The sequence below is a fragment of the Anolis carolinensis genome, chromosome 4 (genome assembly GCF_035594765.1).
Source record: "Anolis carolinensis isolate JA03-04 chromosome 4, rAnoCar3.1.pri, whole genome shotgun sequence".
Classification (NCBI taxonomy): Eukaryota; Metazoa; Chordata; class Lepidosauria; order Squamata; family Dactyloidae; genus Anolis; species Anolis carolinensis.
Window position 1 is genome coordinate 145764088 of NC_085844.1, and position 18888 is coordinate 145782975.

General features: G+C 40.1%; 1 protein-coding gene across 2 annotated transcripts; it reads left to right on the forward strand.

Moving 5' to 3' along the window:
- Positions 1-3390: 3390 nt before the first annotated feature.
- extl2 (exostosin like glycosyltransferase 2) lies at positions 3391-18595 on the forward strand. 2 transcript variants are annotated; one of them, XM_003219990.4, is made up of 5 exons: positions 3392-3566; positions 6333-6404; positions 10605-11032; positions 13554-13624; positions 15872-18595. In XM_003219990.4, exons 2-5 carry the CDS (start codon positions 6400-6402, stop codon positions 16361-16363), a joined length of 996 nt encoding a protein of 331 aa, XP_003220038.3. In that variant the 5' UTR covers positions 3392-3566; positions 6333-6399; the 3' UTR covers positions 16364-18595. The 2 variants fall into 2 exon arrangements, with proteins under 2 accessions (XP_062835593.1, XP_003220038.3); XM_062979523.1 differs by lacking the exon at positions 6333-6404 and having other exon boundaries at positions 3391-3566.
- The last annotated feature ends 293 nt before the right edge of the window (positions 18596-18888 follow it).

The following is an 18888-nucleotide window of genomic DNA, read 5'->3' on the forward strand; positions in this document are numbered from 1 at the left end:
AAGTTTTTAATATAATTATATTTAATATAATGGAAACGAGTGAATTACCCTAGACCACCTTCTGGACATTGTAGCTGTTCCATCTTTATAAACAAACACATCCCTAAGTACAACTAACTGGGACATATTGTTCATTCACGCTTACATGTCTATCGATTTCCAAAGCCAACCATGTAGCAAGCATCTATGCAATGTGGAAGGACAGGAGACAGAGAAGATGACATTAGTTCAACAGTGGCTTTGAGCAAGAGTGAATAATGTCCAAGGACTAGGAGACCCCATTGATTCTCCATAGGATCTTGGAAGATCACACATCCCAACTGTGCTATACTTTGCCCCAGAACAAAAAGGTTTTTCTAAAAAAAACAAATCTGGTTTGCTCAAATGGCTTGCCAACCATACCAGAGAACACAGGGGCAACCTTATCCCATCGAACGATGCTGGATTTTTAGGTCCAAGTAAGGCCTTAGAAAATTGAGCTGAAGTCAGATAATGCCCAACAACATTGGGTGGAAGTCCCTGACTATACCACATGAGGGAGAAAGTGGCTTTCAACACAGAAGAAGTGAGCAAAATATTTAAATGCTGTATATGTTCCATTTTTGAGCTGTTTGTGGGTTAACCTAAATCAGTTCAGCACTTAATTATTTCAATAGAAAATGCTGAGAAAGCTGGATAGGTTTAGCATAAAGAAAAGACAATTAGGATATTTTCAAATATTTTAAGAGCTGCCATGTGGAATATACTTGTTTTCTTTCAGAAGGATTAATTGAATGAAGTTACATGGGAAATACTTTAGTCCAATCTTCCTCAGCCTAGCATTCTTCAGATATGTTGGACTATAAATCCCATTCCACTAAGTTGGCTAGGATGAGGGGAGTTGTTGCCTAACAGAACTGGGAAGTTAGGGGAACGTGATTTAGATTATTAAACCATGGAAAGAGTGACCTAGCAGTATGAATTAAAGCTTGTTTTTGTTGAGAGATGGAACTTCATCCAGAAATACCCACACTCCCAAATGACCAACTAGCTGCTTGTTCTAGACAAGCCCATCATAAAAACTTCTGGGGCAATAGAAAACAAATTACTGGTAATCTGATGGATGACTCTGCTCCACATTAAGTATCAGTCGGGACCTAACTTTGGTACTGTTCACATTGCAATATTATAACCCCTTGATTCCACTTCAATTGCCATGGATGCATCCTAGGGACGCCTACAGCTTATAGTTTAATAAGGCACTATAGCTCCTGGGCTGGAAAAAACTACTCCTTAAATTGCAAATCCCAAGACTCCATAAGATTAAACAACAGTAATTGGCTTCAAGGTATTGCCTTTACTTTTGCTATTGCTTATAACAACTTCATGAACACCATAGGGTTTTCATAGGAAAGGAAAACTGAAAGGAAGTGTTGCCTGGACTTCCTCCATAATATCCTTGGTACTGGCTTGGATTTGGTTCCAGAATCCGCAGTAGAAACAAAATCTGTGAATGCTCAAGTCCCATTACATACAACAGCATAGCAAAATGGTGTTTGCTTTTTGGTTCAAAAAATATCCAACAATTTAATAGCCTTGCAGCTTCAAAGCCTGGCAGCCAAGCTTTGAACTTGCAAGGCTATTCAATGCTGATCAAGCTGGCCAATTGCAACATTCACACTTGTCTCAAACAGACAAGAGTTTCTAACAGACCTCACAACCTCTGAGGATGCCTGCCATAGATGTGGGCAAAACATCAGGAGATAATGCTTCTGGAACATGGCCAGACAGCCCAGAAAACTCAGCAACCCAGTGATTCCGACTATGAAGGCCTTCAGCAACACCTTGAAAACATCGTTCGGCCCCTTCTACTCTGCCATATAATCCCAATTATCAAAGCAGAGAATCCACATTATCTGCTTTGAACTGGATTATATGAATCTACACTACCATATAATCCAGTTCAAAGCAGATAATCTCGGTTTCATATAGCAGGGTAGAAGGGGCCTCAGATACTTATTAAAACAATCTGATGTCCAATGGCCTATAGAGCCCAGTTTAGGTAGTTTAGTTCACCTTGGAGGAGGTGAGGTTCGCAGATTCTTTGCGTACGGTCCATCAGGGCTTTGATTGTGCTTCTTTTTTGACTTGGGTGATGGTTGGAGTTTTTATGAAGATATCTATCTGTGTGTGTAGGTTTTCTGGAAACTGTAAACAGAAGAGCTGTGAAGCCAAGAACAAACCATGAGAGTAAAGACAAAGACCCACCCAGAGGAAAGGTGTTCTTACATACATCAAGGGAACCACTGACCGCATAGGGAATCTGATGTAGAAACACAACTTACAAACTATCTACAAACCCACTAAGAAAATCCAACAAATGCTACGGTCGGCGAAGGACAAGAGGGATCCTCTCACATCTGCAGGAGTCTACCGTATACCATGCAGCTGTGGACAAGTCTACATAGGGACCACAAAATGCAGCACCCAAACACGAGTCAAAGAACATGAGAGGCACTGCAGACTAACTCAATCAGAAAAATCAGCCATAGCAAAGCACTTGATGAACCAACCTGGACACAGTATATTATTTGAGAACACAGAAATGCTTGACTACTCCAACAACTATCATGTCAGACTACACAGAGAAGCCATTGAAATCAACAAGCATGTGGACAACTTCAACATAAAGGAGGAATCCATGAAAATTAACAAAATCTGGCTACCAGTATTTAAAAACTCAAAAATCAGAACAGTAAATAAGAAGCAACGCTCTGAAAACAGAGGAGTTCCAGACATGAATCAATTCAGTGGCAGCTAACGACTCTAAACAAAGGATACCCCCAGGCAGGAAGAAGCCAGGAGATGAAGCTATTCCATGCTAATTTAGGTGATCAACTACAACATTAGCACTGGTCTCCAACCAACAAGAGTTCTTCTCTTACCCTGGACTTTCCAGATATATAAACCTTCCTTGCTTAGTTTCTCCATACCTCACAACCTCTGAGGGTGCCTGCCATAGATGTGGGCGAAACGTCAGGAGAGAATACTTCTGGAACATGGTCATACAGCCCGGAAAACATACAAGAACCCTCACCCGTTAGTTTCCAACAGCCCTCACAACTATAGATGTGGGCGAAACGTCAGGAGAGAATACTTCTCGAACATGGCCATATAGCTTGGAAAATTCACTGCAACCCAATGATTCCAGCCATGAAATGAAAGCCTTCGACAAAACAAGGCTAAAGGTCATATGAATTCCGAGGATTCCATAGCACTAATGAGCCATGGCAGTTCAAGCGCTGTCGAACTGCGTTAACTAGCAGTGTGGATGGACCTCGGGAAGGCAGCAAAGCCTGGAGGAGGGGGGGGGGGGTCCGTGGGAGGAGCGCCAGGCTTTCCCACAGGAAGCAAAAGGCCACCGAAAGGGAAGGGATTGCCGGCTTTGGCTCAGCCCCTCTTGCGCGCCTCTCGCGTTGCGATGGATGTTTTTCAGTTGCAGTGGAAGCTCTTCAAGCGGAGCCTGGGAGGGCGGCCTGCCTGCCTTTGCTGACCCGGTGGGGCGGAGGATGTGACATCGCAGGCAGGTAAGGACAGCAAAGCCCTGCACAGCCCTGGAAGGGGAAAGGGGGGGGGGGGGAGAGAAAGAAAGACAGACCCCCTTTTGCATGTAGACTCCACTGGAGCGCTCTATCCAATCCATGCAAAAAAAAAAAAAAAACCTAGGAAAGAGCTCTGTTGCTGCTGCAGAGGAGCCTTTGTTTTTGACCTTCCTGGTCGTTTTACTTATTGCAATATTATTTATCTTATTTCATTTATTATCACTGCATCAATGCGTGCATGCGTGTGTGTCTGAAAGGAAAAAAGGGAATATTGATGTTACAGCAAATTGCTACAGGAGGTTTCATAAGGCAAGAGGATGGCCTGCATATACAGGCCCCCATGTACACTGCCATATAATCCAGTTTCTGAATCCAGATGATCTGCTTTGAACTGGATTATAGGGCAGTGAAGACTCAGTTCAAAGCAGATCATCTGGATGGAGGGACTAGGGCCCCTTCCACACAACTGAATAAAATCCCACATTATCTGCTTTGAACTGGGATATATGGCAGTGTGGACTCGGAGCCCTTCCACACAGCCCTATATCCCAGAATATCAAGGCAGAAAATCCCACATTGTCTGAGTGTGGACTCAGATAGTCCAGTCCAAAGCAGATATTGTAGGATTTTCTCCCGTGATATTCTGGGATGTAGGACTGTGTGGGAGGGCCCTTAGATCTAAATTCTGTACCAGGTTTGCAATAGATTCTGTACCAGGTTTGCAAGGGAAAGCTGCTGGTTATTGTTTTATTTTGAGACCTGCACCTTTGGCTTTACTGCTGCTCTGCATTCAATTGCATTGATTGTTTGCTCATTGCAAAGTATTTTGGATATATAGATAAACATAACTTGAATGAAGATTACAGTATATACAATCTTATATCATTTTCAAGGATGCAAGCAAGAGAGCTTTTAATGTTTTATCGAAGGCTTTCATGGCCAGAATCACTGAGTTTTCCAGGCTTTATGGCCATGTTCCAGAAGCCTTCTCTCCTGATGTTTTGCCCACATCTATGGCAGGCATCCTCAGAGGTTGTGAGGTCTGTTAGAAACTAGGCAAGTGAGGTTTATATATCTGTGGAATGCTCAGGGTGGGAGAAAGAACTCTTGTCTGTTGGAGGCAGGTGTGAATATTGCAATTGGCCAGCTTGATTAGCATTGAATAGTCTTGCAGCTTTAAAGCCTGGCTGCTTCCAGCCTAGGGGAATCCTTTGTTGGTAGGTGTTAGTTGGCCCTGATTGTTTCCTACCTGGAATTCCCATTGTCTGAGTGTTGTTCTTTATTTGCTGTCTTGTAAATAAAGTAAGTAAATAAAGAACAACACTCAGAAAACAGAGGAATTCCAGACATGAAACAATCAGGGCCAGCTAACACTTCCCAGCAAAGGATTGGGCAAAGCATCAGGAGAGAATGCTTCTGGAACATAGCCATACAGCCCGGAAAACTCACAGCAACCAAGAGAGGTTTTCAGTGAATAGGTAGGTCTCAGAGCAACTGGTTCCACTTTCTCTGATTTGCCAAAAGATCAAGGGCAAAAGAAAGACACAACCTAAATCCTAGTTATGCCTGTCGACTGAAGGTGACCCCTTTCATTTCGTATAGTCATAAAAATACTCAGAGTAGGGTTGCTATTGACTACTTCTGAAATACAGCCTACAACAGCAGGTTTCCCCATCTAAGCATTCTCCAAAACCGATTCTGCCAGGTTTCCAAGATATAATGAGATTGGGCCTTCAAGACCTGGTTTACTTTCTGCATAACCCTAACCATGGTGTCTGAAAGAGACTGAAACTCATATTTAACCACACCTGAAATGAGAATCAACCCACAGCCACTGATGACCAAGTATTCTTAAAGCAAAATCATTCAATAAGGAACAAGCAGATGAGAAAGATGCATTGAAAGTGGGAAGGGTAACATAACATTGTTTTAGGGCCAGCCGCAACTGTACAATTCCACATCTGACTAAGGGAGCATCTACATTATAGAGTTAATACAGTTTGACATCAATTTAACTGCCATGGCTCAATGCTGTGGAATCCTGAGAGTTGTAGTTTGGCTGGTAGGGGATAAAATGTGGTTCCCAAGCATCACAGGGCCATTCCACACAGCCATATAACCCAGAATATCAAGGCAGGACATCCCACAATATCTCCTTTGAACTGGAATGTATAGCAGTGTGGACTCAGATAGCCCAGGTCAAAGCAGATATTGTTGGATTTTCTGCCTTGATATTCTGGGTTACATGGTGATGTGGAAGGCTCTCAGAGACCTATTTTCTTGCTTTTAGTAGCTAAGAAATACTGCCTCCTGGCTTCAAATATCTATGTTTTTCTGACATTTGTAGGGAAATTAAAATAGCAACCTGAGTAGAGATTGCCACCATGGCTACCATCACCCAGCAGCAATTTCTGGATCTTTGGTGGCAAGACTGGGGAGATTTAAGCTTTCTCATCCCTGTACTTTCAGAGATGTGAGGGCCCTTCCACACAGCTGGATAAAAACCACACTGAACTGGATTATCTGGCAGTGTGGACTCAGATAATCCAGTTCAAAGGAGATATTTTGGATCATCTGCCTAGATATTCTGGGCAGTGAAGGGGCCCTAAATCCCAGAAAATTGGAGGTTAACAGTACTGCATACACTTTAGCAAGTTTCTTTGATAAATGTGTTAGCTATGTGCTCCTCTGTTACATAATTTTATAGTGAGATTGTGAAAATAAGTAACTGTTAATGACTTCCTTTTCCAGCAAAGAAAAAACATTGATTAAACATAGAGTTCCTTGTCACACTAACAATCAACCTTCCCGTGAAGGAATGAGGTGAGTTCTCATGCAAAATGTATGCCATTGCGGAAATATTTTGCATATATGTTTTAAAGAATATTGAATTACTGCTTGCGTCTCTAATGTCTGAAGGAACATTAGTCACATGACCTTGGAGGTGTCTACGGACAACGCCGGCTTTTCCGCTTAGAAATGGAGATGAGCACCAACCCCCAGAGTTGGACACAACTGCACTTAATGTCAGGGGAAAACTTTTACCTTTACATAATGAAATATCTTGGATAAATGATTCAAGCCTATATTAAATTAATGTTTCATAAGCCCTTTCTGCACATAACCTGAAGGTAATTTTATATTCAAGATTTGTAATAATATTGATCATGAAACAAAGTTTGCATATAGTGAATGGTCAGAAAACAAAAGGGTTGATATCTCAGTGTTGTGAGTTTTCTGGGCTGTATGGCTATGTTCCAGAAGCATTCTCTCCTGATGTTTTGCCCACATCTATGGCAGACCTCTTCAGAGGTGTGAGGTCTGTTGGAAACTAGGAAAGTGGGGTTTATGTATCTGTGGAAAGTCCAGGTTGGGAGAAAGAACTCTTGTGTGAATGTTGCAATTGATCACATTGATTAGCATTTAATAGCATTTTCTGGAATATGGCCATACAGCCCAGAAAACTCACAGCAACCCAGTGATTCCGGCCACGAAAACCTTCGTTACTGTCTCAGCCATCCATGTGGACAATGTTAGATTTTGAAATATTTTGATTTCCGGATCAGGGATACTCTACTTGTATTCAGAAATGTCATTGCTGCTTGGCTAGCAGAATGGAAATGTGTAGAATGAATTACTGAACAATATCTTGACTGGAGCAACCTTTCATGCTTGTGCATGCGGTGCATTTCTGAGCTAAGAAAGGATTCTCAGTTCTGAAACTAAGGATGTGTCTACACTGTAGAATTAATGTAGTTTGACGTCGCTTTTTCCTACCGTGGCTCAGTGCTATGAAATAATGAGAGCTCTATTTTCATTAGGTCTTTAGCTTTCTCTGCAAAAGACTGCTGGTGACTCGCTGACTACAACTCCCAGGATTTCATAGAATTGAGTCATAGCAGTTAAAGTGGAGTGAAACTGCATTAGATCTATGGTGCAGATGCACCCAAAATTCTAAAATCCATATTTCTTGTATGAACAGCTATGCCCGTAAAAGGGGGACTCATAAATCCCTGTATTAACAAAATAGCTCAAATTTCTAAATCAAAAGTGAAAAATCAAAAGTGTGGATGAGTTGGCTTTATTTAAAATTCACAGCAAGTGAATTCACATACTATGAGTAGGAGATGAGCTATGGCAGTAGAACAAAAAGATGTCTGAGGCTCCATTTCTTAGTCATCATTCATATACTTTCCAGAGTCTATATTAACCAGGATGGTGGAACTGCAACCCTTAGGAAATGTGCAATCCCAAACATTTTTCCATTCTCCAAGCCTTCTCAACAATTGAATGCGATAAATGTGAAAATTGCCATCTTCAGTCTGACCGTAAGCATCCTTAATCCTTTAAACCTTGGAAGAGTAGCCGAAATCAGCTGATGAATCCATTTTACATCTGAGTACCAGGCACTTCTGGCAGTGGAAAAGCCAGAGACAACTTCCATCATCAGGTGAAAGCTATCCCTTGTACCTTTGTCCACATGTAGGGCATAGAATCTTTCATCTGATGTCCACAAAAACCCATATAATATGCTGATAGACAAGGGATTGGGTTGCTATGAGTTTTTTGGTCTGTATGGCCCTGTTCCAGAAGCATTTTCTCCTAACCTTTCGCCTACATCTATGGCAGGCATCCTCAGAGGTTGTGAACTGGGCAAAATGTCATAGATGTGGGTGAAATATTAGGAAAGAATGCTTCTGGAACATGGCCATACAGCCCAAAAAATTCTCTGCAACTCAATGATTCCAGCCATGAAAGCCTTCGACAAGACAAGGAATTGCTGCAATGTCTGTTATTTTGCAGTAGCATGTACTCATGAATATGCAATGGGGAGAGGTCTTTGTGGACATGTGCCAAAATAACTTTCCTGGCCTTTAGATACCATACACCTTGCCTTCAGTGTGTCAGGGCCGCCACTGACTGCCTCAGGCAGCAAAATATCTTGGGCTGGGCCTGGGGATGCATAAGGAAGTGCAAAACCTCCACCTGCATTTCCTTTTTTCTATTGGAGGCACATATGTGTTCACCTTAAAGTCACCTGTCAACTTATGGTGAATCCATGCATTTTTCGTAGGACTTTCTTAAGGCAAAGAATACTCAGAGGCAATTTTGTCAGTTCTTTCTTTAAAATATAATGTACAACACCTGAAATTTGGCAATCTCACATCCAAGTACTAACCAGGGCCAATCCTGTTGAGCTTCCAAGATCAGACAGAACTAATTGGATATAAGAATGACTTAAGATGTTTTTGCATCTGAGAAAGGTGAAGCCAACTGTTGATGAAACCCCTCACTACCATCTGCACGAAGTTATCTGTATGAAATTTTAGAAGTGTTAACATAGTAAATATGGATTGGTCATTATTTTGCTCAAATGAGTAAATCTAAAGGCTAGTAGCAAAATGTGATTTTGTCCAGTTCTTGACTTCCCCAAATGAAAAGAACAGCTCTGAAAAACTTCTAATATAGACCATGAATCATTCAAACCAATTACCAGGATACCTATATCCAGTGAATATCATTTTCTTTTTTTCCTTAGCAACAAATACATATTTAATCTTTCACTTGAGTTTAACTATATGTATGTATACATGTTGGAGCCCCTGATGGCACAGTGGGTTAAACCACTGAGCTCCTGAATTTGTTGACCAAAAGGTCAGCAGTTCGAATCCGGGGAGCGGGGTGAGCTCCTACTGCTAGCCCCAGCTTCTGCCAACCTAGCAGTTCAAAAACATGCAAATGTGAGTAGATCAATAGGTACAGTTCCAGCAGGAAGATAACAGCACTCCATGCAGTCATGCCGGCCACGTGACCTTGGAGGAGTCTACGGACAACACCGATGCTTCGACTTAGAAAAGGAGATGAGCAGCACCCCTCAGAGTCGGACTCAACTAGCTTAATGTCAAGGGGAAACCTTTACCTTTACTATGTATGTATGTGTGTGTATACAGAGAGAGTTAAGTTACGTCAAGTAGAAAATGATTGAAAACATTGCCATTTCAGTAGAGGCTTTGTATTTTGCAGATTCCATGGGCAGAAATTGATTTATGTTATTCTTTTGAACTCAGCTATTTTGTTAGATTATTTAATGCTCCTCAGTCTTTGACCCCATCTATACTGCCATATATGTAATCTAGCATCTGAAGTTGGTCAGCATCCGGGACAGGACTGCTGAGATCTAAGGGTGTATCTATACTGGAATTAACTGCCATGATTCAGTGCTATGGAATTCTGGAATTTGTAGTTTGGTGAGATACTAACGTTCTCACAAAGAAGGCTTATAAAACTACAATTTCCATGATTCCATAGCATTGAGCCATAGCAGTTAAAGTGGTTCCAAACAGTATTAATTCTCCAGTTTAGATGCACTGCAAGGGTCATCTATTCCATTCTGAATCATCAGAATGGAACAGGACATATGTCATTGTTCTATGTCTGGTAAGCAGCATGAGGTTTTATAAGAGGCTTGTCCAATTAGAAAAAATGAGAGCTTGGCCTTTTGTCCTTATATAGTCAAGCAGCATTATATTCCTACTACACTGAAGATTTCAGCTCAGACTATTGACTTCAGGGTCAAAATCAAGATTTGAATACAGCTATCCATATAATTAAAGAGAGTGAGGCAGCTGCTCCAGATGGTAGATCCTAAGGATAACAGTGCTATCTACTGGCTATTCCTCCTGAAGCCCTTAAATTGCACTCTTATGGTTCCAGCATGGATTTTATGATCTTATGCATGTTCTACACTAGAGATTCCCAAACTCTAGTCTTCCAGATGTTTTGGACTTCAATTCCCAGAAGCCACAGCTGCCTTCACCAGTGATCACGGATTTTGGTAGCTGGAGTACAAAGCACCTGGAAGACCAGAGTCTGGAAAACACAATTCTATATCAACTCAGCAAAATCAACTTGATTTTAATAGGCCTTTGTTAGCTGATTAATGTTCACTTTGTATTGTGCAAGATACGGTTATGACTGACAGTTTTTCCTGATTTCTTCTCTCTTTTTTGTGTTAAATTAAAGGTTTTATCATACCTGCAAGCTACCTGGAAGAATTATGGGGATTCGGCTGCTTCACTTTTCCTCTGTAGTGATCCTTTTGCTGCTTCTGGTGGCAGGCGCCTTAACTGCTTTGCTGCCAAACATTAAGGAAGATAAAATGCTTACTTTGCGAAGGGAAAGAAAATCCCAGAGTCAGCCTGCTTCAGACTCATTTACTCTCATTATGCAGACATACAACAGAACCGATTTGCTCTTGAAGCTTTTGAATCATTATCAAGCAGTTCCTCATTTGCACAAAGTGATTGTCATATGGAACAACGTTGGGGAGAAAACGCCCGAGGAAACCTGGAACTCCCTGGGACCTCATCCTATCCCAGTTATCTTCAAAGTGCAAACCGTGAATCGCATGAGGAACAGACTGCAGGTTTTCCCTGAGCTAGAAACAAAAGGTAATACCTCCTCCATGCCTAAAATGTAAAATCATTGTTTATACACTATTATTACAACTGAGTGCTGTTTCACGCAATGTATATTCATCTTGCATTGTCAAAGGCTTTCATGGCCGGAATCACTGGGTTGCTGTGATTTTTCTGGGCTTTATGGCCATGTTCCAATACCGTATACCATGCAGCTGTAGATAAGTCTACATAGGGATAACCAAACTCAGCGCCCAAAAATGAATCAAGGAACATGAAAGGCACTGCAGACTAACTCAACCAGTGAATTCAGTCATAGCAGAGCACTTGATGAACCAGCCTGGGGGCAGCATATTATTTGAGAACACAGAAATGCTGGACCACTCTAACAACCACCATGTCAGACTACACAGGGAAGCCATTGAAATCCACAAGCATGTGGACAATTTCAACATAAAGGAGGAAACCATGAAAATGAACAAAATCTGGCTACCAGTATTAAAAAGCTCTAAAATCAGGACAGTCAATAAAGAACAACACTCAGAAAATGGGAATTCCAGACATGACTCAATCAAGGCCAGCTAACACCTCCCAACAAAGGATTCCCCCATGCAGAAAGCAGCCAGGTTTTGAAGCTACAAGGCTTTTAAGTGCTAATCAAGATGATTAATTGCAACATTCACACTTGCCTCCAACAGACAAAAGTTCCTTCTCTCACCCTGGACCTTCCACAGATATATAAACCTCCCTTGCCTAGTTTCCAATATATCTCACAACCTCTGAGGATGCCTGCCATAGATGTGGGCGAAATGTCAAGAGTGAATGCTTCTGGAACATGACCATGCAGCCTGGAAATCTCACAGCAACCCACTATATTGATCTTTTTCCCCTTAAATTTGGAAGAAGTCTGTTTTCGGACTATAGGCTGGTGTTCGGGGGTTTCACGGAGTTGCAATTGAGTATAGCTATTCCAAGCTGTATTCATCCGAAGGCTGTAATGCCTTCCATCAGCCAGTTAATGGAAGGATGATTTCCAGGGCCTCCATTAGAGCAGACCAGTCTGTGTGTCGTGACACATTAATGTGCCAGCTGCAATGTCAAGTAAACATACGAAATGACTAAAATCTTGGAAAAGTATATTACAAATAATTCACTGTATTTTTACAAATATAAACAAAAGGGTTTTCATATGTTATGCCCCCATGCATTTCATTATTACAATTTATATACAGTATGTGTCCCCATATCCCTTATAAAGGGTTGGTTTAATCTTTGGTTTCCTGGTAAAACAGAATTACTGTGTCGCAAAATGATGCATATCTAAAAAGTGTGTCACTAACATTAAATTTTTGGAAAGCTCTGTATTGGAGGCTTTCAGGTGAGGTTGGGAGCAGCATTAGGGTTCCATCAGGCTCCAGTTGGGTCACCAGAGCGACCGAAGGACAACTTACATGTTGAAAACAAGCTCTATTGATGTTGGATCTAAACTAGTTCCACATTCTTGAATTTTGTGTGGGGTTGTCTGAAGTTAAGCTGGGGGAATCAAGGGCTTGCATCTTATTGAACAGTTATGAATGTGTAAAACAGGTTGAGGATCACTGGCATAGACTTTTATATAAGCTGTGGACAAGATGAGGGCCTATCTGTGGCAAGAAAAAAGCACCAATGCTACTTTAGGGCCATCTGACATTGGAGAGAGTTGAGGGGGTTGGTGCTTCTTTTAAGTTTTAGGATGAAGTAAACTCTTGCTTTTTACCACTTTATTTAGAGAAGAGCATGGTTCCTTTTTTGGTAAGAGTTAAAGTACAGTACTTTCACTGACTTGTAGATAAGTCAGTCCATTTTTTATTGATTTTTTGACTAAAATTTCTAAACTTATACATGAGTACGTATATCGGCTAGTGTTTCTCATCCAGTTGAAAGGCCTATTTTTTCATCTCAGTTAACCCATTCATTTTCTTGGTACTCTTGGCGATTCCCTCATTGTATTTCTGGCAATTCCCAGGTTTGACACTCCCTTTCCCATGTCCTCCATTGTCTGTCTCAGGACGAGACTAAAGTCTAAATAGTAAGCATAGTTACTAGAGAGAAAAGTTCATAGTAAAGGGAGCAAAGGAGGAATGGAGGATGTGCTTTGGACCAAGATACACAAAACAGAATAGGAAGTTTTTAATGCTTTTATGCACTAGAGACCACTTTTCCAGTTATGCTTATAGAACCATTCAGGAGATGTGCTCCACCTGCTCAGATCATGTTTAGGGTTCCTTAGTGCACATTTCATTTTCTTTTGCACCTACAAGCTGATTCCTTTAAAAAAACACACAATTGAAAGGCTCTGCTGAACAGAAATAGAACAGTTATGTCAGAATGGGTTTAGCAAAGCACCCTTTCTTTTCCACAGAAATGTGAGTCTTTTGAACCCCAAAGCAATAGGATTCTGTTTTCCAACAAGATTAATCACAGTGAATGCTTTTCCAATTTGTCATATCTCTTTTGCTCAGTAATGTTTTTTTTAAACATGTGCACTCATCAAAATGTATTTTTCTTTGTTCAGCTGTTTTGATGATGGATGATGATACCCTTGTTAGTGCCTATGACCTAGTTTTCGCTTTCTCCATTTGGCAGGTAAGGTTTGCATTCTGCTTCCCATACCTTATTCAAAAGAAAGTATATTGAACATACAGCATTTCTTTAAAGTTTGAAGTTCATGCGGATTTGTGTAGAGAATCATCCCCACACAGTGAGACTTGCTTTTAAGTACACATACTTAATAAAAATTGCTCAACTCTAGGTTTAATCTCTAATCATGGAACATGGCTACTTTTCTTTTAACTGGGCTTTCTAGCCAAATGTCCCATGAGTAGAGATGGAATCCAGACCTAGCAACACTTTTGTTAGCTCAATTCACACAAAACTGTGACAATGTTGGAAAGTCTGTTGGGTGCCAGCACATCCAGAGAGGTCAATTCTATAACTTTCATATCGATGGGCGATTTCTTGAGACCATTAACATATCAAGGCTTCCACCAAATGCTATAGTATATAAAGTGGTGTATTTCTGTTATATATGTTACTTTGTGAGTGAGTGCAAACAATATGCAACACATAATTTTAAAATGCCAGATAAATTGCTATGTTCTTTAAAATTGAAACTTGACATAGGCCCTCTTCTACACTGGCATATAAAATCCAAATTATTTGCTTGGGACTGGATTATATGGCAGTGTAGACTCATATAATCCACATTCAAAGATAATGTGGCTTATCAGCTTTGACAATATGGATAATATGGCAGTGTAGAAGGGGCCATAGTGAAGTACAAAAGAAGGAGAGTCTGAAAATAAGGGGCAAAGACATGTGTAGTGTTTACCAATGTACAAGATCACTTGCAATGCATTTTTATTTAATTTGTCATTCTTTATGACAGAATGCAGAATTGTGTTGAGTATAGCCAATGGGAATGAATTATATTTGATCCAATGAATTGGAAATACCAATACAGTAGAGTCTCACTTATCCAAGCTAAACGGGCCGGCAGAAGCTTGGATAAGCGAATATCTTGGATAATAAGGAGGAATTAAGGAAAAGCCTATTAAACATCAAATTAGGTTATGCTTTTACAAATTAAGAACCAAAACATCATGTTATACCACAAATTTGACAGAAAAAGTAGTTCAATACACAGTAATGCTATGTAGAAATTACTGTATTTACGAATTTAGCACCAAAATATCACGATATATTGAAAACATTGACTACAAAAATGGCTTGGATTATCCAGAGGCTTGGATAAGCGAGACTCTACTGTATTAGGATATATACTGTGTTACAGCTTGCATACAGTGAAGGTTTTAAAATGAGTTACGTAAAATATTTTGAAGCAAGCTAATATGAAGAGTCTAAAGCTTGGAAATAAAGCTTAGAAATAAAGAATTCTCCCAGATTTATTATAATGTTCAAACTTAATATTATTTATTGTCTTAATTATTAAATTCTGACAACAGTATTGTATAACTGAATTACAATTTCTTTTTACTTTGTTACATGTTTTAGATTATTTAAAAAACTAACTACAGAAAATATTTAATATTTGTTCTTAACATATTAGAGTTAGCAAATTCTTTAACAATTTAACATTACACATTAATATTTTCAATAATGATTCTATATTCTTGAATATTCCACACCAGGTTGTTTAAGGTCCCTTCCACACAGCCATATAACCCAGAATATCAAGGCAGATAATCCACAATATCTGCTTTGAACTGGGTTGTCTGAGTCAACACTGTCATGTAGTCCAATTCAATGTGGACTTAATGTAGCCGTATGGAAGGGGCCTAAGAGTATTCATTCTCTCTGACCCTTTGTTCTCCCCTACCTCCATCTGCAGTCTGAGGGAAAACTAGCTTAATTTACGAACAAATAATTCATGAAGTGCTTTAAATACTTAAAAATACAGTGCAAAATGCTAAGTATTAATATGTTTACTCAACCAGATGAACCTCCAATCCATGTAAATATGCCAAGGTCATAAGTACCCTAAAGGTGTCAGATCCTACCTGACCTCAGAAGCTAAACAAGATCAGCCCTGGTTTTTACTTGGATGTGAGACCACCAACAAGTACCAGATATTGTATTTCAGAGGAAGAAACTGGCTAAATCCCTCTGACTACTTACCGAAGAAGACCCCTACAATCATGAAAAGTTGACAGGCAACTTGAAGGCACATACACAAACATGCTATGCAATGCCACTTCAGTTATTACTCCCACATCCGTTGCATATTTTTTGGTATATGTCATTATAGAAGTTTGTGAAAGTCTGGTAACCTTCAACCAACTCAGAATGCTGTTTTTTTTTTTTTTCTTACAGCAATTTCCAGATCAAATAGTGGGATTTGTTCCTAGGAAGCATGTGCCTACTCCTTCAGGGATATACAGCTATGGGAGCTTTGAACTGCAGGGTCCTGGCATTGGAAACGGGGATCAATATTCAATGATTCTGATTGGAGCAGCTTTCTTCAACAATGAATACCTAGAACTCTTTCAAAAACAGCCTGAAGCTGTGCATGCCATGATAGATGACACTCAAAATTGTGATGATATTGCCATGAACTTCCTGGTGTCAAAACATACTGGGAGGCCCTCAGGTGTGTTTGTAAAGCCAGTCGATATCAGGAATTTAGAAAAAGAGAGTAACACCGGCTACTCCGGAATGTGGCATCGACCCGAACACTTGCTCCAAAGGTCTTTCTGCCTAAATAAATTAGTTAATATCTATGGCAACATGCCCTTAAAATACTCAAACATAATGATTTCCCAGTTTGGCTTCCCAAACTATGCAAATCACAAGAATAAAATATAGGAATTCCCTGCAAGACAATGCTTCGACCTGTTTCCCAGCAATCAAAAAGGCACACAAACAAGAGAAGGGAATACATAAGGGTTTTGTCAGTAGTGCATTATTTGGAGCTTGCTTCTGCAAAAGCTCTTTGGAAATGGGGAAAGTGGTTCATCTCTGTGCTCCGTATGCAAACGCTTCTTCAGTTGGCTTTCTCATTCCTCCCCATTTCAATCAAACTAACATATTTGCATGAAAACAAAATGTTCCCAAAATGCAGGTACATTCACATGGTCAGTGTTGCTAATACATCTCCTGCAAAAATGGTGTATGCCAACAAATACGGTATGTTTTATTACCAGCCCACCGGTCAGTGTGTATTGATGTAAGTCACTTGTGATGTGAAAGAAGAACCGCTTTTAAAATAACATTTTCCCTAGCTGTTGATACACAACACTGACAATTCAGCCAACTGCAAGCTTGCTCATGACACTCCACTCACAAAGAGCATGTTTTGCCAATATCACTTTTTAATCTCACCCTTGAAAATAGGAAAGAAAGGATCTTCTTGGGAGTACTTAGGAGCTTTAGCTATATACACAGTGAATTCATTTCTCCCTGCAACAAATTGCAAAAACAAACAAATCGTACAGATGTTCTAAAGCAAATGCACATAGCTTTGGGTATCTGCACACATAAAGAATTTGCCTTTTGCTTCCTTGCATATATTTATTTTAACAGCAGTTGTTTGCATTTTGAAAATATTACTGTACTGCTCAGGCCAAGGACTACAGTGAATTGTTTGCTTTGCAATTCTGGCATAATTATGAGACATTTCCAGTTTTGTACTGCTTGTACTTTCACTGATGGTTCCCCATTAAGAAATACTTCTGTGTTTCCAAAATTAGATAACATTTTTAACATCTGTGCTTCTAGAGGAGACTATGGAAGAAGGTTGCTTTGAAAAACCTAAAACAAAAATAGGGAGGCTCAGGCCTTCCAGGCGTTCTGAATGTTGACTTACATCAAGTCCTAGCCAATAATCATGCAGGATGGGAGTTATAGTTCAGCAACATCTAAAAGTTTCCCCATCCATGTCATGCAGCAAGGGGGTTAGTAATATGCTGTCTTTGAGCTATCTGCACCCGACACCTGCTTCCTGAATTAACTTAATAAAACACGAAGAATCACTCATCGAATTGTACCTTTCCTTTGGATAGAGCAGTGGTTCCCAACATTTGTCCTCCAAGTGTTCTGGACTTCAACTCCCAGAAATCCTAGCCATCTTACCAGATGTTAGGGATTATGGGAGCTGAAGTCCAAAATACCTGGAGACCCAAAAGTTGGGAACCACTGGGATAGAGCATATACCGTAGTCTGTGTACTCCTGGATTTTTTTTTAAAGTTATGACATTTTTTATAAAAAGAGCTCAGTTTTGATAGGAGAAAGTGCTATGTATTATAGTAGATCTTGGGAGTAGAAAACTGCCCCCTTCAAAAATTACCCAGTCCTGTCCAAAGCAAGACATGGAGAATGCGGCACAATATAGACAACAAAAGTTTATTGTGCTCTGAGCCTCTTTCTTCTCCGTAGTCTTCATTATGTGCATTCAAGGACTACAGTCAGGTACCCAGTTACATGCATTACACTGGAGCTTGGGTCTGGGATCTAAGAGCCCAAATTCTGCTTGACTTAGAAAATATTCAATGCAGATTTGCACAACATATATCTAACCAGCAAAACTGGGCAAATCTGCCAGGCAAGCTGCACAAATTGGGACTTTTTATCAAATTTCTGGCAGGCAAAAATTAACCTGGTGTCCAACTGCACTTCTTCATTTAATATCACAAGTGTGCATTTGTTTAACAGCATGTAGATATCTGAAACCGGTGGCTGTTTGCTGCCTTCAGAAGAAATAAATATTACTTAACGCTTGGTTCTGAAACTGGAGCTATCTTACTCTGTGTCTTAAGGTGCCATATTTCCTACTTACACAACTAAGCATATTTTTATGTCTGCAGTTGTTTTTCCTGTATTCTGTTCAAGAAATAAGCTAGAAACATACTGTGATGAAAATAATTTTTTGTTGTAATATTCAGTGGCAACTGCATCTGTGGCTGCCTGGTTCAGTTGTGTTTGATTTAGAATGTATTTTCCTCCCAAGTTTTGGTGTGTTTCGCTCTGGGGGATTTAATTTGTTTCTTCATCTTTATTCTGTAATACAACAGCTAATAAAGATGTGAAATGATAATAAATACATGTTTTTGGGAGCTTTATTAGACTGAGAATTCCTTTTGTTCATGTGTCCTAAGCCCCTTCCATATGGCTAAATAAAACCCCACACTATCTGCTTTGAACTGGAATATATGGCAATGTGGACTCGGATAACTCAATTCAAAGCAGATATTGCGGGATTTTCTGGTTCGATATTCTGGGTTATATGTCTGTGTGGAAGGGCCCCTAATGAATCTCACTTAGTTCAGTGGGACTTCTTATGTTGTTGTATGCCTTCAAGTTGTTTTGGACCTACAGCAACCCTACAATGAAC

What these genes read in the sequence shown, in the direction of transcription:
- extl2 (XM_003219990.4), top strand. An exon ending in CCCTGAGCTAGAAACAAAAG is followed by an intron (nt 11,033 to 13,553) that starts GTAATACCTCCT and finishes TTCTTTGTTCAG; the next exon opens with CTGTTTTGATGATGGATGAT. An exon ending in TCGCTTTCTCCATTTGGCAG is followed by an intron (nt 13,625 to 15,871) that starts GTAAGGTTTGCA and finishes TTTTTCTTACAG; the next exon opens with CAATTTCCAGATCAAATAGT.